The sequence below is a fragment of the Pollachius pollachius genome (genome assembly GCF_949987615.1).
Source record: "Pollachius pollachius genome assembly, chromosome: 13".
Lineage (NCBI taxonomy): Eukaryota > Metazoa > Chordata > Actinopteri > Gadiformes > Gadidae > Pollachius > Pollachius pollachius.
In genome coordinates this window covers 5,276,239-5,301,729 of record NC_136946.1, presented here as the reverse complement: position 1 = coordinate 5,301,729, position 25,491 = coordinate 5,276,239, and the positions used below count along the sequence as shown (strand labels likewise).

The 25,491-nt window shown below is 47.7% G+C and overlaps 1 protein-coding gene across 1 annotated transcript in view; it reads left to right on the top strand.

The window, feature by feature from the left end:
- myo1g (myosin IG) overlaps positions 1–25,491 on the top strand; it is a gene marked incomplete at its 3' end in the record, with an annotated part of 36,411 nt that overhangs the window by 3,765 nt on the left and 7,155 nt on the right. The window contains exons 4-19 of the mRNA XM_079749344.1: positions 156–249; positions 851–1,016; positions 2,632–2,685; positions 3,220–3,315; positions 7,611–7,724; positions 8,249–8,458; positions 8,988–9,133; positions 9,562–9,676; positions 10,573–10,743; positions 11,922–11,992; positions 17,160–17,234; positions 17,866–17,998; positions 19,626–19,792; positions 20,333–20,540; positions 23,924–24,147; positions 24,510–24,654. Coding sequence (XP_079605470.1) covers positions 156–249; positions 851–1,016; positions 2,632–2,685; positions 3,220–3,315; positions 7,611–7,724; positions 8,249–8,458; positions 8,988–9,133; positions 9,562–9,676; positions 10,573–10,743; positions 11,922–11,992; positions 17,160–17,234; positions 17,866–17,998; positions 19,626–19,792; positions 20,333–20,540; positions 23,924–24,147; positions 24,510–24,654 — 2,189 coding nt within the window. The remainder of the gene's footprint in view (positions 1–155; positions 250–850; positions 1,017–2,631; positions 2,686–3,219; positions 3,316–7,610; positions 7,725–8,248; positions 8,459–8,987; positions 9,134–9,561; positions 9,677–10,572; positions 10,744–11,921; positions 11,993–17,159; positions 17,235–17,865; positions 17,999–19,625; positions 19,793–20,332; positions 20,541–23,923; positions 24,148–24,509; positions 24,655–25,491) is intronic.

Sequence of the window (25,491 nt, the reverse complement as noted above, 5' to 3'; positions counted from 1 at the left end):
CGATTTGTTTGATTTATGTGTGAACTATTTTATTAAGACTGGTTTGTACAGTTGTTGTTTGCATGGCGTGAGCAATGCGACTCCTTTGCATGAGCGCAGCCCCAGGATACCATGAGCTCTTCACCGGAGGCTGATGAGACTGTATCCTCTTTCAGGAGAGAGCGGCGCCGGGAAGACGGAGGCCAGCAAGTATATCATGCAGTACATCGCGGCCATCACCAACCCCAGCCAGAGGGAGGAGGTGGAGAGGTGAGGGCTCTCAGTACCATCACATCCTCTGTCCCCGACTCACATAAACCCATTTTAATATATGGTTGTGCACTGTGTTACCAGAGACATGCACGCTTGCCTGCGGGACCACGTACGAACGCACACACAGACACAGCCACGCACGCGCACATGCACACACACACGCGCGCACACACACACACACTTTTGTTTGAGAAGAAAAACAGTATTACCGGTAGAAGAAGGGTAGAAGCTACCCTTTCATAATACCATATCGTACTGCCGTACGCCCTCTCTCAAAGACAAAATTCCCCAAATACCCAAACTATTCGATGTGTATGTACATGTCGCTCCGCAGAACATCGTAAAGCATTATCCTGACTCAGTGTGCTGCTCTCTCTGCCCCCCGCCTCCATGGGTCTCATGGTGTCTCTTATGTTTGTTATATAACATAAGGATAACTTGCTAGTAACGGAGTGACACAAGAACGCAGGTCGAGACGTTGATATCCATTTTAACTCCAGAACAACGTTACAAGTTACACTTACACCGTAGAGCGCCCCCTAAGGCATGGGAATAACAATACATGTCCATAATTATCCATTGCATACCACCCCCCCAGTGTGAAGAACGTGCTGCTAAAGTCCAACTGCGTGCTGGAGGCCTTCGGCAACGCCAAGACCAACCGCAATGACAACTCCAGCCGCTTCGGCAAGTATATGGACATCAACTTCAGCTTCAGCGGGGATCCCACCGGCGGACACATCAACAACTACCTCCTGGAGAAGGTACGCACTTTCTGTTTCACCACGGGAAGTGAAAACCCGTGAGAAATAAATGAACTGCGGCGTGTGGTGTAACAGAACATCAAAATGACACACTGGAAGAGATTGAATATATTTTAGTTGTAGTTGTACAGGCTGAACAGATGTTGTTTGCATTTTCTTGAGCTGTATTTTAGTGTCTACTTCTCTTATACAGAAGGTTGAATGTGTGATACAGCTGACAGTTTCTCTGAAGAAAAAACGATTTTCCACCACCATGATAATCATATTTACATATAAGGCATTCAGCAGACGCTTTTATCAAAAGCGACTTACAATAATAATTACATTTATCAGAAGAAAGAGACAAAATATTTTCAGTCGGTACACTAAGGATGTTCATAGAACCATGTGCCAAGCACTAAGTTGATTACATGGAATCCAAACAAGAAAAAGAGGATTCTGAAAGTATCGCAATTTGTTTTGATCTTGAAACACTTTTAAAGCGAAAGCAAAGGGAAGTTTCCCCAAGTTTCACAACTGCTCTGCTTATGCACCAATTACCTCACTTCCCGTCTTTGACCCTTTCTGTCATGTGAGATCGCCGTGGCTACCAGCAAGGGTTCTGTCACTAGATGGATACCGTGAACATTCTGTCTGCCCCGTCTGTGGGTGATGATGAGCCAATCCCTGGAGAACTCTGTTATTCACCGTCAGACTACCACGTCTGGCAGGGAGAATATGGTGTGAAACGAGGTGCCCATAACGGCCCTCTGTAAAAACAACCACGCCTTAAAGCTGTCTGAAAGCACCCAAAGCCTCCTCCTGGTGTTTGGGTGGGGTTAGGGTGCTGTTTGTTGATGGTAGGGTTGTGTTTAAGCAGGGTTAGGGTGGCTTTTGGATGATGTTAGGTTGGTGTTTGGCAAGTGTTCATTTGGTGTTTGGGTGGTGTTCGGTTGGTGTTTGGCTAGGGTTAGGGTGGTGTTTGGGCGGTATTTGAGTTTCTTTTGTGTGGTGTTTGAGTGATATTGGAATGTTGTTTGGATGGTCTTCGAGTGTTATTCGAATGGTGTTTGGCTAGTGTTTGGGGGGGGTTAGTCTAGTGTTTGGGCTGTGTTAGGCTGGTGTTTGGCTATTGTTAGGGTGCTGTTTGGCTAGTGTTTGGGTTATCTTTGGCTGGTGTTTGGTTGGTGTTTGTCTAATGTCTGGTTGTTGTTCGGGCGGTGTTAGGGTTGTGTTTCACAGCGTGAACGAGCAGACAGCCACTCAGTGTGAGTCTATACCCTATGCCCTTGGTTCCTAGCTAGGCCCCGAGGGCAGGCTAGCTGCGGCTTGACATTTCACAGGGTTTGATCCAAAGAATTCCTGACAAAGGTTACAAAGAGAAAACCCTTAACAAGTGTCATTCCATTAATGTGTGTGTGTGTGTGCATCCATTATTTTTGTGGTTGGGACACGCCCCCTGAAAAGTTTTTGCGGGTGATGGCTGCGAGGTAACAAAGCAGCTTTCATCACTTCAGGTGAAATGTGAAAGCAGTTGGTTCGCCTGGAATTACTGGTTGGAATCGCTGGATTCTGAGCGACTGGTGTAGATCATGGTCGTATCGTAGATAATTGCATGTGTTTATTCTCCTTCCAGTCAAGGGTGGTTCACCAGCAGCAGGGAGAGAGAAACTTCCACTCCTTCTATCAGGTAAAGGGACTTTTGGTAGCTTTATTTTATTTATTTATTTATCCTTTATTTAAACAGGCGAAGTCCTATTGAGATCTCTCTTTTAAAAGGGAGCCCTGGGGCAACAAGTATACAAGTTACACAGAAACATTGATGACAAGACAGACTAATAAGGACATCATACACTTAAAGATTATTATCGCTAATCACTAATCAGATCCAACTCTCCACCCACCCATTCATCTATTAATTTATTCTTTCTTCCATTCACTTACCCATTCATCCATCCATCGATCTACCAAGACATCCATCCACCCAACCATCATTCATCCATCCCTTCACCCACCCATTCACCCATCAATCCACCATTCACCCATCCATCCATCCATCCATCCATCCATCCATCCATCCATCCATCCATCCGTCCTTTCATCCATCCATCCATCCATCCATCCATCCATCCATCCATCCATCCATCCTTTCATCTACCCACCCATCTGTTCATCCATCCATTCATTCACCCATTCATCCATTAATTTGCCCATTCTGCTGTAGTTGTTGCGTGGGGGTCCCCAAAGTCTGCTGGAGAGCTATCACCTGCAGGGTGACCCTGCTGTCTACACCTACACTAAGGAGGGGGCGGGATCCTCTGTGAGTAACAAACATTCACCACAACACATTCACCGCAACACATTCATCGCAATACATTCACCACATCACCTTCAGAACACTACATTCAGAAGCCCTTTTCAGTTTGTGTTCGACACTTTTATGTATTAAATGGGAGCCACCTTTATTCACAACTCATGTAATTCAGGAGCAGTTAGGGGTTAGACAGTGCAGAGACAGGTCATTAAGGAGCAGGAAGGGGTTAGACCAGGGGTCGGCAACCTTTTGTATCAAAAGAGCCATTTTGGCCCATCTCCCGCAAAAAAAAAATGTTTGGAGCCGCAAACTTTTTAATTCACCCCCTCCCTGTGACACTCTGTAAAAAAAAAACATAGTTCGTTGCATTCATGAAATTATAAAACAACAAAGAGAAAGCTGTTGAAGAACATTTTATTGCTGTTCTAACAGGAAAACCTCAAACTCTTATGAAGAGGAGAAATAACTTTGAAATAAATCAAACATATAGAACGAGTATAATAAGTCTAAACATAAAGAACATAGTTCGTTGCATTCATGAAATTATAAAACAACAAAGAGAAAGCTGTTGAAGAACATTTGATTGCTGTTCTAACAGGAAAACCTCAAACTCTTATGAAGAGGAGAAATAACTTTGAAATAAATCAAACATATAGAACGAGTAGGCTATAATAAGTCTAAACATAAAGAACACCTAAACAGGTAAACATAGGTTTGTTGTCATCCTCTTGATTTTTCCTCGGCCACAGCAATAAACCATCGAATCCGAACAAAAATCAAAATAACACACCAGCTCAGTTTCTAAAATATAGATTTTTTGGTGCAAAATAATAGCCTATTAAATTGTAGTGTCCTCACCTGTTTAATGTGATTTCTGTTTCTGATCATCACTGCTGAGCTTTTCTATGTCGGGGCTGTAGGACGTGACCTTCATCTTAACGCAGGATTGCAGGCTGACATCTGTGAGGCGTGAGCGATATTTTGATTTGACATAGTTCATGTTAGAAAATATTTGCTCGCATAAGTATGTGGATCCAAAGATGGACAGGACTCCAAAGGCATACTTCTTGATGTTGTGATAAGTTTCGGGAATTGCATTCCATGTCTCAAACACAAGTTTGTCGGGTTTGGGAAGGCTTTCTATTTCGCTCCATTTGTGTTCTCGAGCGAGAATAGCCTTCCGACGGGCGACGTCTTCGAGATCAGCTGTCAGACTTTTGAACTTGGACACCCATACCTCTTTGTCAGCTATGTCAGCCGGTTCAATTTCAAGATCGGGTTGACTCACGAAAGTGAATGCTGACATGTTCAGCATGGACGGGTCGATGTCCAGGGGTGTGACGGGGAAGGATAATGTGCTTTTTTCCTTTCTGAACTCACTGAATCTTTGTCCAAATGCAGTTTGCATTGCAATGATCGTGTGCTGCAAGTACTCACAATTGATGTTGTGTGACGTTTTGAACTCTCTCAGGGAGGGGAAGTGAGAGAACGTACCTTTCTCCACATCTCTGGCAAACACTGTCATCTTGCGCTCGAACACCAAAACATACTCCAGCAGCTGAAGGGCAGTGCTTCCTTTTCCCTGGAGACTTCTGTTCAGCATGTTAAGGTGACCTGTCATATCCACCATGAAGTGCAGCTTTTCCAGCCAATCTGGGTGTTCCAGTTCTGGATAGGTGAGGCCCTTACTTTCCAGGAAAGTTTTCACTTGTTCCAGACAAGCCGCAAACCGTTTAAGCACTTCTCCCCTGGACAGCCACCGGACTTTGTTATGCAGCAGGAGATCCGAATATGCGCTGTCGACTTCATCTAACAATGAACAGAACTGTCGGTGGTTTAACCCTTTTGCCATTATTTTGTTGACTATCTGAATGACAAGGTCCATCACCTCTTTGCATTCGGGGGGAAATGTTTGAGCGCACAGTGCTTCTTGGTGCAGGATGCAGTGAAACGTCAGCAGCTCTCGACCCAGCGACTTCTGAAGTAAAGTAATAAACCCCTTCTGTGTTCCTCTCATACTAGGTGCCCCATCAGTAGCCACTGACACCATGTTGGTGGTATTTATTCCTTTGGCTTTTAAACAATTCACCACAGCCTCACAAATGTCCTCCCCCCGTGTTTCGCCTTTGAGCGGTATCAACTCAATAATTTCTTCCTGCGGCCCGTCAGAGTTCACGTATTTGCATAACAGCGCTAGTTGTTCAATGTCGTTCACATCACTGGACTCATCACAGGCGATGGAGAATGCTGGAGCTGAATTTATGTCGTTAATTTGTTGACTGGTGATGTTTTCTGACATCTTAATGGTCCTGTCCTTTACGGTTTTTGCAGAGAGAGGCATATCTTTAATTTTCTGAACAATTTCAGTTTTGTTTTTAAAGTCCGAGAATAGATGTTCTGATATTTTAATGAATGTCTCTTTCAAGTATTCTCCATCTGTGAATGGCTTTCCGCACCTGACGATCTCCTGAGCTGCCGCAAAACTAGCAGCAGTTGTTGAATTTGGAGACTTGATCCATTTCTTAAAAGTAATTTTACTCTGCTCACATTTCCGCAGCAGTTCCGAAATCGCTCTTTTCCTTTCATCTCCTGCTTGGTACTTTTCAGCAAATGCGGAGTGTTTGTTCTGGAAATGTCTTTCAACATTACATTTTTTGTTATTGGCTAATTTCTCGCCACATATCAAGCATATAGGTAAGCCTGCATCAGTAGTACTGAAAGCAAATGAATCTGTCCACGCTGAATTAAAATCTCGATTTTCCTCTGCCACTTTTCTTTTCTTGGATTTATCCATGGTAAGTTTACTCAATATTAGTCAGAGAGGGAGTTACATGGTTAAATCTTTAGCTGTCATGTGGCATCAGGGATAGCCTACAGTAGCCTACAGTAGACTACAGTAGCCAGTCAGCAGCGTCAACCGTTGACGTTCTACGTGATCGGTCATGGCCAGCAATGTAAACAAGGAATAGATAGCATAGCATAGCATAGCGATACAATAGTCAAGTAATGAAAAAACTGTAAGGACCTTTATTATCAAAATATAACGTACTGAAACTTTAATATTCAACACAGCTAAATAACTTTGACTACGAACTTTAATGCTGTAAACCCTTCTCGCTCAGTATTCGTTCGTGCAATTGGCTGTCAACGGTGGATGCTGCTGATTGGCGGCTCACTGGCATGTCCCGCCTCCTGCCAATGGCAGCATCTAGGCTACTTCCTGATGCCAGATGCCAGTTAAAGATTTAACTCCTACTGGGATTAGCCACCTGCAAATCAAGGAAGCTTTGTCATTCACTCCACCCCTCACGGTAGCGCTATTGCGCATCCATTGCGACCTCTCGTTTAGTTGACGATATATATAAAAATATATATATAATATTTTTTTTTTTTTTATTTTTTTATTTTTTAAGAAAACTGCAGGGAGCCACGGCTGAGGGGCTAAAGAGCCGCATGCGGCTCCGGAGCCGCAGGTTGCCGACCCCTGGGTTAGACAGTGCAGAGACAGGTCATTAAGGAGCAGGTAGGGGTTAGACAGTACAGAGACAGGTCATTAAGGAGCAGGAAGGGGTTAGACAGTGCAGAGACAGGTCATTAAGGAGCAGGTTGGGGTTAGACAGTACAGAGACAGGTCATTAAGGAGCAGGTTGGGGTTAGACAGTACAGAGACAGGTCATTAAGGAGCAGGTTGGGGTTAGACAGTACAGAAACAGTTCATTAAGGAGCAGGTAGGGCTTAGACAGTAGAGAGACAGTTCATTAAGGAGCAGGTAGGGGTTAGACAGTACAGAGACAGGTCATTGAGGAGCAGGTAGGGGTTAGACAGTACAGAGACAGGTCATTAAGGAGCAGGTTGGGGTTAGACAGTACAGAGACAGGTCATTAAGGAGCAGGTTGGGGTTAGACAGTACAGAGACAGGTCATTAAGGAGCAGGTAGGGGTTAGACAGTACAGAGACAGCTCATTAAGGAGCAGGTTGGGGTTAGACAGTACAGAGACAGGTCATTAAGGAGCAGGTACGGGTTAGACAGTGCAGAGACAGAACATCAAGGAGCAGGTAGGGGTTAGACACTACAGAGACAGGTCATTAAGGAGCAGGTAGGGGTAAGACAGTACAGAGACAGGTCATTAAGGAGCAGGCAGGGGTTAGACACTACAGAGACAGGTCATTGAGGAGCAAGAAAGGGTTAGACAGTGAACACAGAGACAGGTCAGTGAGGAGCAGCTAGGGGTTTGACAGTAGATAGGTCAATAAGGAGCAGGTTGGGGTTCATCTGATTCATCTGTGTTGTGTGTCTGCAGGCCAACAACGACCAGTCGAGCCACCGAGCCGTGAGAGCGGCTCTGAAGGTCATCGGCTTCTCAGAGGACGAGATCGAGTCCATCTACAGAGTCCTGGCCAGCATACTACTACTGGTAATACTACTAGAATACTACCATACTTCTACTGGTAATACTACTGTAATACTACTGGTAATACTACTATACTACCACGTGATCAAGTCCATCTACAGATTACTGGCTACCATAATACCACTGGTAAAACTACTATACTACTACTGGTAATACTACTTTAATTCTACTTGAGCGAGTCCATAGAGTACTGGCTACCATACTACTGCCGGTAATACTACTATAATATTACTGGTAATACTACTATACTACTAATGGTAATACTACTATAGTACTACCATACCACTACTGGTCATACTACTAGAATACTACTTGATAGAGTCCATCTACAGAGTACTGGCTACTATACTACTTATAGATGAATACTAGATTCAGACTTCAGTTCCTAGACAGATGGCCGCTGCCCTTTAACGCCAACAGCCTTAGCCTTGCGCCGTCGATGCTGTGTTCCCTGGGCATCGCTTCTCTTGCCCCTCACCATAACGTTCTCTGCCCCTCCTCCCTCCCTCCCCCGCCCTCGTCGCCAGGGTAACATCCAGTTCGGGACGGAGGAGGATATAGTCCAGGTGGAGGGGGACAGGGAAGTGGTGAGCCACATCGCTGAGCTGACCTCCACCCAGCCCGAGCAGGTGGAGAAGGCCCTGCTGTTCCGCACGGTGGCCACCGGGGGCGGAGACGTCATCGAGAAGGGACACTCAGAGCAGGAGGCCTGCTTCGGCAGGAAGGCCTTCTCCAAGGTATATGGTACAGTCAGGGGATGTCCTTATATGGAGTGGTACCCAGGGTGCATTGCAGCTCTTCAGATACCTGTCTGAACCCTTAACTTGTGTTGCACCACATCCAACTGAATTCCTAAATAGGGTTGTGGTCCGGGTTGGTGCTGCATCACTTTATGACTTAATTTGTACTTAAACTTGTACCTAAACCTTAGCCATAATGCCTTTTATGGAGGATTTTAACCATATTCTGTAAAACTATTATCTTAAATCTAATCCTAGCTAAGCAGCAGATGGTTTTAGTGAAATTTGGAGATGCGTGTCATTTCTTCTGACAAATGTACTTATTGTAAGTCACTCTGGATAAAAGCGTCTGCTGAATGCCCTAAATGTAAATGTAAATTTCATAGCAGGCAGGGGTTAGGCTACAGCAGAGATTGGGGATCGAACCTGGTACCTTTGGGCTGATCTACTCAAACAACCTAACCCCTAGGAGAGCCTTCTCCTACCTTCTTCTTACCCTGCCTTCGTCCTGTCTTCATGTCCTCAGGCTCTCTATGAGCGGCTGTTCGGCTGGATCGTAGGCCGCATCAACAGTGTGATCGAGGTGAAAGATTACAACCCAATGCTTCATGGGAAAAACACCGTGATTGGCGTTCTGGACATCTACGGCTTTGAGATCTTCGACAACAACAGGTGAGTGTGGAGACTTCTGTCCTGTTCTAGCCTGGCATGAAGTTTCTCACAGAATCATTTCGATAATTTAGGGAGGAAGAGGAGGAAATGACAAACCATGATAATATAACTAAACTCTTACTCTTAAAAATCTTTATGTAACCAAACTGAGCGAAGCTTTGAGTTTAACTTTAACTGAACTGAATTTACCTTTAAACCTATACCAAGAAAAATACACCTATTTAGCAATAAAGCTTATTCAGATTCTGATTAACTTAAATTTAAACTGACCTTAACTTTACTTCAACCTTAACCTTATCCTAAACTAGAATCACCCTTCCATGTCGCCACTGTGTTGCATTTGTAATGAATCTCAGTGGAGCTAAACCATATAAAACCATATAAAAAAACATCTACGTTTTTTTCTATTTTCCCCGTCTCTGATCCAGTTTTGAGCAGTTCTGTATCAACTACTGCAACGAGAAGCTGCAGCAGCTGTTCATAGAGCTGATCCTGCGTCAGGAGCAGGAGGAGTACGGGAGGGAGGGCGTGGCCTGGCAGCATGTGAGCGCACACACACACACACACACAAACGCACACACGCACACGCAGTAGCACACAAACACGCACACATGCGCATGCACGCACATACCCACATACGCACACAAACGCACATGCGCACACACACGCACACACGCACACATGCGCACACACACACACGCACACGCACACATGCACACACACACACACACACACACACACACACACACACACACACACACACACACACACACACACACACACACACACACACACACGCATACATTCTTTATTATTTTCCGGTCTCTCTCTCTCACTCAGGGCTCTCTCACCTCTCCATTAATTTCCCTTCTCTCCATTTAATATCTGCATTATATTATATGACCGCTCTCGCACTTATTCACCCCTCATTCACTTTGTCTCCTCTTTAATCCACCTCGCTCTCTCGCTCGATCTGTCATGCTTATTATCTCTTTATCACTGACTCGCACCTTCCCACTTTTATGCCTGTCTTTCTCTCTGTTCACTTTCCTCTCTCTTTCATATTCTCTTATATCCCTTTATATATCACACCCTCTTTCGCACTCACTCCCTTTTTCAAGTGCATGACGCTTTCTAAATCATTAGGCATTTCTCAGCATTTCCCACACGATTTTGATTTTCCCATCTCTCTCACTTACTGTCTCTCTCCATTTCACTATACTCCCTGTATTTAATATCTCCATATAATATTTCATTACTCCTCTTGCTCACTCGTTCCTTTTCTCTGTCTCCCTTTTGTAATCTCTCTCTCTGACAGACAGACAGACAGGTCTAACAAATAACACAAAGAAAGCACCATCAAACCTACTCCTCTTTCGAACCACAACAACACCATCACCACTAACACCAACCCCCCGCCCTCTCCGTGCCCCCTTCAGATCGAGTACTTCAACAACCAGATCATCGTGGACCTGGTGGAGCAGAACCACAAGGGCATCCTGTCCATGCTGGACGAAGCCTGCCTCAGTGGGGGCCGTGTCACCGACACCGTGTGCCTGGACAGCATGAGCTCCAGGCTGTCACAGCACCCCCACTACACCGACCGCAAGGTGGGGGCCCGGGCTAGGGGAGGGCTGGAGTTAACCCTGAGTCAAAGGCTCCCGTCTCAAAGGGATTGTTTCAGGGGTTGTTTCAGTCGGCGGCGTTCCACTGGGATAGATGGATAGATGGATGGATGGATTGATGGATGGATGGATGGATGGATTGATAGATGGATTGATGGACGGATGGATTGATGGATGGATGGATGGATAGATGGATTGATGGATGGATGGATTGATGGATGGATGGATTGATGGATGGATGGATAGATTGATAGATGGATTGATGGATGGATGGATAGATGGATTGATGGATGGATGGATTGATAGATGGATTGATGGATGGATGGATTGATAGATGGATTGATGGATGGATGGATGGATTGATGGATGGATGGATGGATTGATAGATCGATTTAAAACTTTTAAAACCTCCTTGGGGAAATGCAGGTATCCGGTAGCTCAGGAAGTCAGTCAACAGACTCTTGATTGTACAGTTGCCGAACAACAAAATGGACAAACATTGAAAGTCAACCGAATAAGTCAATAAAAAGGGAGCAAATTTGCACATCATTGTAATTGCATATAAAAACAGCTAGATGTAGACATAAATAAATAAATAAATAAATAAATAAATAAATAAATAAATAAATAAATGAATGAATAAATACACAACTGCACATTGTCCAGTGTGTGTGGGGGTGGGATGGGGGGGAGAGGGAGGGATAGAGAGAGAGAAAGAGTCACGATAGGCCATTGCCCAGCGATTACGCCAGCGGTGGGGGCTCTTGTGCGTGTGGCTGTCCCGGGTGGAGGCCTCACCCAGCTAATGCAGGAGGTGTCATAAGCCAGATGTAGAAACAAATGTTAGAAAGAAGTTATTAGAAAATAAAACGTTAGGGATGAGTCAAAAAGAAGAACGATGACTGCGATGATCCGACGCTTTAAAAGGGTGATTAACGTCTTATTTAAGCCTCCGAATTATTTTATCTGGTTTAATGGAGATTAAATTAACCGCAAACTGCAGTTCCCCCAGACGACCTATAGAGGGCATCGTTTCCTCGCGGAGATGCAAGCTAGGTTTATTTTTAGGTCTCTGGTGTAATACATCTGGAAAGATTAAGAAAAGCTCCTATTTAACCACTTGCGTGCCACCTTTGTCTAACCATGTTGTGTTACGGTTCTAGCTGACCCCAGCCGACAAGACCATGGAGTTCCAGAAGCACTTCCGGATCCGCCATTACGCCGGAGACGTCACGTGAGTCACATGACCTTCCTCTTCCACTGTCGTCGTCATCACCCCCATCATCGCCTTCGTGACCTTCCTCCTCCGACTTTATGCTGGAGAATAACTGCCACGTTTCTGCTGTTGTGTATAAATATAAGATGTAAATGAAATTCATAAAAAATAACTTAAATATAAAAAATATAATATAAATCCAAAAAACGGTCTTATCTTAATCCACAAGTGTTCTCCTGCACATTTTGTTTAATCTTCTCTCTGGTGGCATCCTGTTCGTTCTCTACTGTACTCCCAATCCCCCTTATCATCCTAAGGGGGGGGTACGATACGATGGGTATCGTGACATCATACCCTCCCATGAGATCACTTCCTGTCCGACGCGGCCGTGTATGTGCGCCTGTAAAGCTGTCCGCACGCATCCGACAAACAGACCTCAAACCACACCTCGCACACGCAGCCATAATCAGAGTCATGTCAGCTCTCCTCTCGGATTCCCCGAGGTCACGTTTCTGCTTCATGGACGTGATGTGTTCCCATCATCAGCACCACCCCTGCCTCCGCCTCCACCCCCACACCCACCCCCGGCTCTACCCCCATCCCCAACCCCGCCTCCACACCCAGCATGGGTGTTGGCGCTCAGACCGCACTCCGACGCGTCAGAATGGTGGTGAAATGCTTGGGGCTGTTAGGGTGGGGCTGGCCTGGGTGGTGTCTGCCTGGCTGGCCACGGGCCATGGGGCTGTAGTGTCGGGGGCTGTCTGCTCTCACGGGTGGTGCTGGTGGTGCTGGTGGTGCTGGGAGTCAGAGAACAGAGCAGAGAACCCCAGAGTTCCCCTCAGGGATCTATTAAGTCTGTGTTTGTCTAGTTTGGTCTTGTCGCTGGCATCCTGGTTAAGTGTTTGTCTTTTCAGGCCGTGTTGGTTCTAGTTTGATGCCATACCGTATGGTTTCGTCTCGTCAAAGCTCCAGTCGTACTTCCTCTGGTTTTTGTTTCCCGTCTGGGCTCGTAGCTTAACTTGTCGTGTAACTTCTTCATCTGGTTTCATGTTCACTTATATCGTGTATCGTCTCTCCTCCCTTTCTCTTCGGTCAGCTTCTCGTCCTCCCACTGGGAGACAGTGGTGTGCGTGTGTGTGTGCGTGTGTGTGTGTGTGTGTGTGTGTGTGTGTGTGTGTGTGGGAGGGGGGGGGGGGGTCCTCTGTGAGGTCCTCTGCTCTCCCTAGCGACAGCATCTTAGCGACAGCACCCTTCTTCCTGTCTTCTCCTGTTATGTCCTGAGACGTTACACGTTTGTCTATATTTACTCTGTACACACACACACACACACACACACACACACACACACACACACACACACACACACACACACACACACACACACACACACCCAGACACACACACAGGCTTGGTTTCTGCCTCGCCCTCTCTCTCCCCCTTTCTCTTCCTCTGTCTCCCTCTCTCTCTGAAGTCTTAATATTCCATTGCACTATCTCACTCTCACACACGTATCCACTCTCCTCCTGTTCACTTCTGTTTCTTCTGCCCCTCAACCTGCCTCTCCTTTCCTACCCGTCTCTCTCTCTCACCTGACCCTTCTCCCCTCTACTCTGTCTCTCTCTTTCCTCTCTCTCCCCATCCCTCCCCTCCTCATCTCTCTCTCCCCTCCCTCCCTCCCTCCCCCCCTCTCTCCCCTCCCCCCCCCCCACCTCCCTCCCTGTTTATATGTATTATGATCTCCCCCATCCCTCCCCTCCTCTCATCTCTCTCTCCCCTCCCTCCCTCCCTCCCTCCCTCCCTCCCTCCCTCCCCTCCTCTCATCTCTCTCTCCCCTCCCTCCCTCCCCTCCTCTCATCTCTCTCCCCTCCCTCCCTCCCTCCCTCCCCTCCTCTCATCTCTCTCCCCTCTCTCACCCCCTCCCTCCCCTCCTCTCATCTCTCTCCCCTCCCTCCCTCCCTCCCCCCCTCTCTCTCCACTCCCTCCCCCCCACCTCCCTCCCTGTTTATATGTATTATGATCTCCCCATCCCTCCCCTCCTCTCATCTCTCTCTCCCCTCCCTCCCTCCCTCCCTCCCTCCCTCCCCTCCTCTCATCTCTCTCCCCTCCCTCCCTCCCTCGCTCCCTCCCTCCCCTCCTCTTTCTCCCCTCCCTCCCTCCCTCCCCTCCTCTCTCTCTCCCCTCCCTCCCTCCCCTCCCCTCTCTCCCCTCCCTTCCCCCCACCTCCCTCCCTGTTTATATGTATTATGATCTCCCCCATCCCTCCCCTCATCGTCTGCACCTCTGTCCCCCAGCAGTATCACCGTCTGCACACGCAGCTTTTTCATCGCCTCCCCTAAGGTGTGTGTGTGTGTGTGTGTGTGTTTGTGTGTGTGTGTGTTTGTGTGCGCGCGAGCGCTCCGGTGTGTGTGTCCGATTATGTTTGTCTGTGTGTGTGTGTTGTATACACCTACTATGAGGTATCACATTCTCCCCACCATAACACTTTATACTGCACAAGTCGGCTGTTTGCTGAAGTCCCCTGGCTCACCTTCCCGGTGTGAGGGTCCTTGACATGAGATGCAATCTGCATTGTTCATCCCAGATGGGATATTTAGGGGTTTGGTTAACTTGTACATTTGGGACGATTGCTATCTCTTAAACCTAAAAATAATTGTTTATAGATGGATTAGACTAAATTATTTACAACTGTTTAAAGGTCTTATAAAGGTGCCGTACATATAAACACGTACTGGCAAGTTATTCTAACTTTTAGTTATTGTGTGGTGCAATGTGTGTGCGTTCAGAAGGGCGTTGATATTGCTGCCAGATGTGGTTAAAAGGTTGACAGCGGATACAGATGCTAGCCTGTACGGCGGGTGTCTCTGAGATGAAATGTACTTCTCTGCCACGGAGTTGCTCTTGTTCTCTGCTCTCTTTCACCCCCCCTTCCTCTCTCTCTCTGTCTCTGCATCTCTCTGTCTCCCCTCCCTCCCTGTCACTTTCTTGCTTTCTCTCTCTCTCCCTCCCCTTCCTTCCCTCTATATCTCCCTCTACCTCTTCCTCTCTCCCCGCATCTTGCCTCTCTCTCTCTCTCTCTCTCTCTCTCTCTCTCTCTCTCTCTCTCTCTCTCTCTCTCTCTCTCTCTCTCTCTCTCACCCCCCCTCTCTCTCTCTCTCTCACCCCCCTCTCTCTCTCTCTCTCACCCCCCTCTCTCTCTCTCTCTCTCTCTCTCTCTCTCCCCTCCCTCTCTGCTGCCTCAGAGATCTCTCCGGAAGAGGTTCAGGTCCTGTCAGCAGCCAGAGGTGCCAGAAGCACGCATCTGTCACGCATCTGTCAGACGCACCCTCCCCTGGCTACCTTTCTGGGTCTCCTCGTGTGTGTGTGTCTTGTGTGTGTGTGTGTGTGTGTGTGTGTGTGTGTGTGTGCTCAGTAACTGTGAGTTGAGTAAGAGGGAAATGCTAATATAGGCATGATTAATTTAGAAAACGACAAGCCAATGATCAAAAGGATGCACATTTGTGGATGCCCGTGTGTGTCTGTGTGGGTGTCTGTGTGTGTGTGTGTGTGTGTGTGTGTGTGTGTGTGTGTTTGTGGATACCCGTGTGTGTGTGTATGTGTGTGTTTGTGTGTGTGGGTGTGTGTGTGTGTGTGTTTGAATAAATAAGAGGGGAAGCAGAGTCACAACAAGGGTTGCGCTGAGAGTTCGGGAGCATCCAAGGGTAAAGAGGAGGAGTGAGACGAGGAGAGAGAGGAGGAGAGAGGGAGAGAGAGAGGGCGAGAGAGAGGAGGAGTGAGATGAGGAGAGAGGGAGGGAGAGAGATAGAGAGAGGTGCTCTGAGGCAACGTTCATTCACAAAGCCTCTCTTCCTCTGTCTTTCCCCTAATCCTCTCCCCCCTCGTCGGGTCCATCAGATTGCATAATCAGACTTTAATGTATTTTTTTTCTCTCACATTTATCGCCTGCCGCCCGCGCGATCGAAGGAGTGCTCCCTGACGAGATGGGCACAGGCTGGCTCTGTCACTATTGTTTCAGCGTCTATTCATAAATGTATGCTAAGCAGCTTGACTGCTATGCTAATCCCTCCATCCCCAGGGAATCGTTGACTTCTGTGACTCATTTGGGAGAGACAAGGACACAGGGCCTCATCACCGAGCGGCCATCCCGGTTCCATCTTGGTTCTATACACAAGCCGGGTGTGAAATACAAATCCCCCTATAATGGTGAAGGCTTGTCTCGCCCTACTCTGCCTCTGGTTGGCTAGGCCTCCTGACGTCATCTACCTAACCAAGTAGCTGTGTTGCCTTAAGCTAACTACCCTCCTCAGGCTAAGCCAATCAGAGACAGAGTAGGGCGGGTCATGCCTTGGCAATAGTAGGAGCCCTAATAACTCTATCTGGGTGGGTGATCTGAATGACGATGTCGCTATGACCGATATCAGACCTCGTCTGACGGTTGAAAGTTCAAACTGCCAAATGCTAAAGGGGGTTGTCTAGTTATTGTGTATTTTCTCGTGGGAGACCCTGTCCTGTTGTGGCCCAACAAGTAAATGGATTTAAAATTCAGACGTTTCGTTATTGCCAGGACTGTGAAAACACCCACCACCCGTTTCACTCGGTTTAATCCTGGTTTGGGTGTCATCCCGCGGAACACTTGACCTATTTTACCATCCAGATGTTCGCCTTCAAACACTTCCCCACACGAGGGGCCTCCTTCTCACCGTGAGCTACATGCAGTCTCCATGGGTCCCAACCCTCCTTCCTCTGTCCTCTCCTTGCTCCCTTACCCTCTGTCCTCTCCATGCGTCCTAGCCCTCCATCCTAACCCTCTGTCCTCTGTCCTAACCCTCCTTCCTCTGTCCTCTGTTCTTTCCATGCGTCCTAACCATCTGTCCTCTGTCCTCTCCTTGCTCCCTTACCCCCTGTCCTCTGTCCTCTGTCCTCTCCATGCGTCCTAGCCCTCCATCCTAACCCTCCTTCCTCTGTCCTCTGTTCTTTCCATGTATCCTAACCATCTTTCCTTTGTCCTCTCCTTGCTCCCTGACCCTCTGTCCTCTGTCCTCTCCATGCGTCCTAGCCCTCCATCCTTACGCTCTGTCTGCTGTCCTAACCCTCCATCCTAGCCCCCCATCCTAACCCTCTGTCCTCTGTCCTAACCCTCCGTCCTAGCCCCCCATCCTAACCCTTCCTCCTCTCCTGTCTCCTTCAGGTATTCGGTCGAGGGATTCCTGGACAAGAACAAAGACCTGCTCTTCCAGGACTTCAAGCGTCTGATGTTCAACAGGTACAGCTCTGGGCTCTCGCCTGCCTTTCAGACCCTTCCCTTGCACTTTTTTATTAGTTTAATATTTTATCCATCCCGTTTGTTTCAAATGTAACAAACCGTTAACCATTAATTTTTCTCTTTTCTCCTCCTCCTCCTCCATCATCACATTCTTGCTTACTTTGCTCTCCTCCTTCTCCTCTACTATCTCCTCCTCCCCCTCCTCCATTGTCTCCTCCTCCTCCTCCTCCTCCTCCTCCTCCTCCTTCATCGCCTCCTCCACTGCCTCCTACACCTCGTCCTCCATCACATTGTTGCTTACTTTGCTCTCCTCCTTCACCTCTACTATTTCCTCCTCCTCCTCCTCCTCCGTCTCCTCCACCTCCTCCTCCTCCTCCTCCTTGTTCTCCTCCTCCTCCTTGTCCTCCTCCTCCTCCTCCTCCTCCTCCTCCTCCATCGTCTCCTCCTCCGTCTCTTCCTCCTCCTCCTCCTCCATCGTCTCCTCCTCCGTCTCTTCCTCCTCCTCCTCCTCCTCGTCCTCCTCCTCCTCCATCATCGTCTCCTCCTCCTCCTCCTCCTTGTCCTCCTCCATCTCCTCCTCCTCCTTGTCCTCCTCCTCCTCCGCCTCCTCCTCCTCCTCCTCCCCTGGCAGCACCGACCCTGTGATGAAGGACATGTGGCCTGACGGCGGTCTGAGCATCACTGAGGTGACCAAACGGCCCCAGACGGCCGCCAGCCTCTTCAAGAACTCCATCGTGGCGCTGGTGGACAAACTTAGCTGCAAGGTCTGTGATTGGCTGTCCCAGTTCGACCTCCATTACCTTGTTCTAGGTCTGCAATTGGCTCGGCAAACTGAAACAATCTTCTTTTTTTTCCTTCTTCATTCAACCAAAACATGGGTAAAACAAAGATGCTCGGTTCTACATTAGTGTTTCTGTCCTTGAATGATATTGAATTTGAGGGAGAATTCTGCCAAACCAAAGCGTTTGTTTTGTCGCTAATCCAGGACTCTGTTTAGAACTGACGCACAACGCTCACTTCCTGACGTAACCTGCTTTTATTTTGGAAAGGCCTGCTGTTAGACTGTCAACAAAACCTAGCCTGGGGCTGGAGGGCTTACAAAACCAGAAAAAAGATGTCTAATAGTAGCTCGTGAATCATTAAAAACGTGGAAGAAACATAAATCGTGAAGGGATTTGTGTGACACAATGCCTAGCGCTCAGTTTGCTAGCAAGTCCTGTGCCAAGCGTTAGCCAGATTTGGCTAGCTTGAGTTTCCCCACTGTGGCGGTTTGTCCCTGTGATGATGATGAAGTCGCATTAACGACTTCATCATCATGTCGTTATTCACCCCCTCTTACCCGTCACATGAGGAAACAAGACAACCATCGTCGTATATTTTGACACCTTAAACGCACGTTTAATGAGGCTGTTGGCAAAGTGAGACGGTGCCAGTGGGCTGCTCATCGGAGTGATGAAAGATTAAACGTTGTGTAGTTAAGGCCAATGAAATGATCTCACTCCTTTGATGATCTCTTACTCTGGTATTATTAAACTCAGTTATAGCTGAGTTTAATGATGAGCTCAGCTACAACTGCCTGAGCTTTCAGTAGTGTTCATCACATTCAAACCTTGCAGCGTCAGGTTAGAATTTTATGAATGAAAACATGTAATGAATGCTATTGCACTCACAAGTAATAGCATTCCAAAACAATATTCACCCAATCACAAATCAAACATTTGACCATCCCTTATATACCTTTTAAATGGGTGATTATAACGAAAACATTGTATTGGGGCTTTTCTGCCTTCCCTGCATTACTGTTGCACTAAGACCTGCCATGACGTGCATGTGTGTTTTTATATCTTGTGTATAGAATTTACTTTTGTTTTTGATGGTCTCCTACTGGACCACCACAAACCTTAATCCACTCTCCTCGACTTTTTCAAGTGGCGTCTGGACAAAAGGGTCCACTAAACGACTCCACGTAAATGTGGCTGTGAATAATATTAATATTATAATTCATTTTTTGTTTCAAATAATTGTCATTTGTTTCAAATAATTGTCAATAAGCGTCATTTCAAAGCCACAAAAATGTAATTTTTACAGTGCTTCTTCTTTATATAAACAAAACACATTAAAGAAAAAAGAGGCCTTAATCTCCCTACCCACAACAACCCACCCCAGACTGCGTTCAAGACTCATAAAGTGTATATTTTTAAAATATGTATTTTTGCATTTTTTTATGTTTATTATAGATTGCGATAGAGAGGTAGGTATGGGAGATAGAGGGGAGGACATGCATTAAAGGACTACAGGAACCGAACCCGGCTCGCTGCGATCAGGACTCAGCCTTTAGGGTGCGTTCCAATGCATTTTGTTGACGGGTCATTCTTCCTCGCTGCCCTCCAGGAGCCCTACTACGTGCGCTGCGTGAAGCCCAACGAGATGAAGTCCCCGGTGCTGTTCGACGCGGCGCGCTGCCAGCACCAGGTGGCGTACCTGGGCCTGCTGGAGAACGTCAGGGTGCGCCGAGCCGGCTTCGCCTACCGCCAGGGCTACAGCCGCTTCCTGCTCAGGTCAGAGGTCACGCCCCCTTCCCCCCGCCCCCCCCCCCCGCCGTGTTCGATCGTTGTTTGAACGAGAAATCTTGAAAGGGGATCGAAACGCGGGTTGGATCGAACCCCCCCGATGTCTGGGTTTAACCTGGGGGCCATACCTTGAGAAATATGCTCCGACATTAGAATGAGAATCATCTGGAAGGCCCAGTGACTTCCTTAAGCCATGCATGCATTCATTCATTCATTCATTCATTCATTCATTCATTCCTTATTAAATCATCCATTCTGTCTCAATTAAGTGTTATGTATTAGCCGCGTGATGCTCCCACTAGCTCCGACGTCAGAATATTACGTTATATATTATATATATTATATGTTATAGTATTATTATCTTTCAATTGCAAAATTGAATTGAAATCTGCATGATACCGACGACGACCGCTTTGGGTCAATCAGACTGAGAAGCTTCGTATTGTAATTCCTGCCGAGGTCAGAGTTCATGACCCTAACCCCATCCCTAACACTCTCCCCCTTTGTCGCCCCCCCGGGCCCCTCCAGGTACAAGATGACCTGTGAGTACACCTGGCCCAACCACCTGATGGCCACGGACCGGGAGGCGGTGGAGGCCATCGTCACGCAGCACGGTTTCCAGGACGACGTGGCGTACGGCCACACCAAGCTGTTTGTGCGCTCGCCCCGCTCGCTCTTCAGCCTGGAGCAGGAGCGGGCCGCCCTCATCCCCATCCTGGTTCTCTTCCTCCAGAAGGTAGGCCACCTCCTACCTCCTGAAGGTAGGCCACCTCCTACCTCCTGAAGGTAGGCCACCTCCTACCTCCAGAAGGTAGGCCACCTCCTACCTCCAGAAGGTAGGCCACCTCCTACCTCCTGAAGGTAGGCCACCTCCTACCTCCAGAAGGTAGGCCACCTCCTACCTCCAGAAGGTAGGCCACCTCCTACCTCCAGAAGGTAGGCCACCTCCTACCTCCTGAAGGTAGGCCACCTCCTACCTCCAGAAGGTAGGCCACCTCCTACCTCCAGAAGGTAGGCCACCTCCTACCTCCTGAAGGTAGGCCACCTTCTACCTCCTGAAGGTAGGCCACCTCCTACCTCCTGAAGGTAGGCCACCTCCTACCTCCTGAAGGTAGGCCACCTCCTACCTCCAGAAGGTAGGCCACCTCCTACCTCCTGAAGGTAGGCCACCTCCTACCTCCAGAAGGTAGGCCACCTCCTACCTCCTGAAGGTAGGCCACCTTCTACCTCCAGAAGGTAGGCCACCTCCTACCTCCAGAAGGTAGGCCACCTCCTACCTCCTGAAGGTAGGCCACCTCCTACCTCCAGAAGGTAGGCCACCTCCTACCTCCTGAAGGTAGGCCACCTCCTACCTCCTGAAGGTAGGCCACCTCCTACCTCCTGAAGGTAGGCCACCTCCTACCTCCTGAAGGTAGGCCACCTCCTACCTCCAGAAGGTAGGCTACCTTCTACCTCCAGAAGGTCTTACTAGGGGAGGGTAGGGCCACTTACCTCCAGTAGGTAGGCTATCTCTAAACTCCAGATGGTAGGCCCCTGGTCTTACTAGGGGGAGGGGAGGTCCATTGACTTCCTGAAGGTAGGGGCCTGCATCTGCTGGTCTGTGGACATGCTCTCCGTCCAGGAGGGCCTGGTAGACTTTCTAGCTCTGGAGAGGTCCTCTTCTCTCAGGAGACCTGGTTCCACTGGGAAAGGAGAGATGATCTTCTCAGGAGATATGGACCTGGGTCCACTAGGGAAGGGGAGGTCCTCTTCTATAAGGAGATATAATAATAATAATAATAATAATAATAATAATAATAATAATAATAATAATAATAATAATAATAATGCATTTTATTTATGGGTGCCTTTCTTCACACTCAAGGGTACCTTACAATATCAAACAGTCATAAGAGCAAAAAAAAGAACAACATTATAAAACAGTGTACAATGGACCTGGTTCAACGAGGACATTCATCTCAAGAACAAAAAATACCAATAATCTTTTGCACTTCAAGACAAAGCATTATCTGGCTTTTCATCCTGAACAGATTGTTTCACAGTTTCAAGTCAAGTCTATGAAATAATGACGTTGAAATAAATAATTTATTCCAACACTAAATCTGCAGTCATCTTGACGAGTGATATCTTGTTTCAACCGTTTTGAAGAAGACTTTATTTTAAATTTAGATTCCTTCAGATCTGAAAAATATGCTGTATCTCTAAAGTTGTCCTGGAAACCCAGTTTAAGTTCATGGGATATCTGGAATGTAGTCTGAGAACTGGTGGCATCGTCTTCATTCCTGTCCCTTGGACAGACCTTCCGACGGAGCGAACACTCTTGTTGGGTTTCACGGTGACTAGCACACCTCAGTGGCAGCTCTGGAGGACTGGGTTCCATTCCTCCCTGGGTTTCCCCAGAATGCCTAGAATATCTTCAGAAGAGCTACGAGTAGATCATCCCTGTGGGGCTGAACGGTTTTGGGTTCAAACCCCAATGTCCCCAGGTTGCCTGGCGGCATCGCTGAGTAACATACCGCCTAACCCATACCGGCTTATTGATGATGAATTTACCGTAAGTCAGTTAGGATGAAGGCACACCTCCTTCGACCTGCTGGTCTTATTATGATGGGGTTCATTGGGGAACTAAAATTGGCCATTTGTGTGTGTGTGTGTGTGTTGGTGTGTGTGTGTGTGTGCATGCCTATGTTTGACATGCATGGGACCAGTGTCACCTTACTTCTGAATCGTTAAGCCGACTGGATGAGCAGTCTTATTTACTTGGCAGTGATTGATCTGCCAACCCCTGCTGCAGGTGGTAAGCTGTGTGTGTGTGTGTGTCTCTGTGGGTGTGTGCCTGTCTCTACACATATGTGTGTGTCTTCGTTTGCGCATGTGTTGCTTGTCTCTATGCATGGTTTGGCATGTATGTGTGTCTGCTTGTGTGTGCGTGTGTCTTTGCGTGTGTCCGTGTCTTTATACACCTGTGTGTGTCTCTCTCTGCCTGTGTGTGTGCATGTGTGCGTGTGAGTCCGTGTGTGTGTGTGTGCATGTGTCCGTGCGTGTGCGTGTGAGTCTGTGTGTGTGTGTGTGCGTGTGCGTCTGTGTGTGCGTGTGTCCATGCGTGTGCGTGCGTGTGTGTGTCTCTCTGCATGCGTGTGCGTGTGAGTCTGTGTGTGTGCGTGTGCGTGTGTGTGTGTGCGTGTGCGTCTGCGTGTGTGTGTGCGTGCGTGTGCGTGTGAGTCTGTGTGTGTGTGTGCGTGTGCGTCTGTGTGTGTGTGTGTGCGCGTATGCGTGTGCGTGCGTGTGTGTGTCTCTCTGCATGTGTGTGCGTGTGTCCGTGCGTGTGCCTGTGCTGATTGGGGTGATTAATGAAACCCGCGGTGCGGTTGCGTCAGCGTGGCGTTCCTCTCTGGGGTGGGGCGTCCTGGTTTCTGAGCTCCTCTGACCCAGTTACCATCACTACAGTGAGCCCTGCCTCCGTCTGTCTGACTGTCTCCGCCCCGGCAGGGGGGCTCAAGCGCGCACGCACGCACGCACACACACACAAACACGTAGAGACACATGCACGTAGACACATACACACTCAAAGACACGCATGCACACATGCACACACATAAACACGCATAGGCAGACAAACACACACACAAACATAGACAGACACACACACACACACGCACACACACACACGCATAGACAGACCTACACACACACAAACACACACGTGCGCAGACAGAGAGACGAGCTTACACACCACACCAACTTTTCCTCCTCATCTTTTATTTCATCCTTTTTTTCAATATCTTGAAATGTGTCATGAATAAATCTTGTAACCTGTCTGCGTTTGCGCATCTCTTAAGTTGTCACTCTTCCTCTGTCTGTTCACTCTTCAGTTTTTTTTTGGGGTGGGGGGTGAAAGGATCTCTATGGTGTGATTTAATAGAAGTGAGTGTAACCAAAGTATGCTCTCTCCCTCTCTCTGTCCCTCTGTTCCACCTGTTCTCTCTCTCTCTCTCTCTCTCACTATCTTTCTCTCTCTTTCCCTCACAACCCCCTCTCTCTCTCTCTCTCACTCTCTCTCTCTCTCTCTCCTCCACCTGTTCTTTCTCTCTCTCTCTCTCTCTCTCTCTCTCCCCCCAGGTGTGGCGCGGGGCGCTAGCGAGGAAGCGTTGCCGCCAGTTACGGGCCATCTACGCCATCATGGGTTGCTACCGGAAACACAAGCTCAAGGCCCACTTCCTGGAGGTGGAGCGCCGGCTGGCCAATGCCCGCAACATGGCTGACCACGGCCGCGGCGTGGAGTGGCCGCACCCCCCCGCCGCTCTCGCCCAGTTCAATGACATCACCATGACGCTGCACCGCAGGTAAGGACGCCGTGTGGGCGGAGCCAATCAGGGAAGCAGCTCGGAAAACACTGCAAGTGTGTGTGTGTGTGTGTGTGTGTGTGTGTGTGTGTGAATGTATATATGCGAGTGTGTGTGTGTGTTTGTGTGTGTATGTCCGAGTGTGCAAGTTTGTGTGCGAGTGTGCGTGTGCGCGCATATCTGCGAGTGTTAAGTTGTGTGCGTTTGTGTATCTGCGAGTGTGCGTGCGGAATGTGTGACTGTGTGTGTATGTATGTGTGTGTGTGTGTGTGTGTGTGCATGCGTATGTGTGATGAATCACGTGTCCAGACCAGGCCCAGGCTTGACCGTCCTCATCCTGTGGTGCTCCCTCTGGACCTCAGGTGGTGGGCCCACCAGGTGGTGAAGCGGATCCCCCCCTCGGAGGTGTCTGAGGTGCGGGCCAAGGTGGCAGCGCTGGGGGCCCTCGACGGGGCCCGCAAGACCTGGGGGGTCGGCCGGCCCTGGGAGCGCGACTACCTCGCCAACGTAAGGCCCAATCGCTCCCCGGAGTTCTACATTCATTCACTCGTTCATTCACTCATTCATTCATTCATTCATTCATTCATTTGTTCATTCATTCATCGTTCATTCCTTCCTTCATTCATCATTTGTTCATTCATTCATCATTCATTTGTTCATTCATTTATTCATTCAGTCATCATTCATTTTTTCATTCATTCGTTAATTTGTTCATTCATCATTAATTTGTCCATTCATTCAGTCATCATTAATTAGTTTACTAATTTGTTCATTCGTTTATTCATCATTAATCATTCATCGTTCGTTCATTAATTAATTCATTCATTCGTTCATTCATCGTTCATTCATTCAGCCTAAATGAAGTGTTCTGAGTATGTGTTAGCTGCACGATTCTAACGCGAGCTCCAACATCTGATAATTACAGTATAGTATTATTTATATTATATTTTATGGTATAACAGAAATGAATGGGACCTCTGTGTTCTCAATGTACCTCAATGCACTGATGACATGATGTACTCCTGCCATTCATTCCTCTCTGGAGGACAATTAAATCTGATGTAATCTAATGAATAGGAAATATTAATTATGTTGCTGTCAGTGTTATGGCAGGATATTGGTTTAATTACTGTACGGTAAGTCTTTATTATCCCTAAGAGGCAAATTACCTTTTTTTGAGCGATAGAGCAGCACTAATTGTGTTTTTATTGAGTCCTGAATGAATGTGACCTTGAAAGTCAGAGTCCAGTATTATAGTTCAGAGTTATTAGTCAGATTGAACTCTTAGCTATAGCTGTTAGCGAGTTGAGGTTCTTGGTTATGGTTACTAGTAAGTTGGTACAC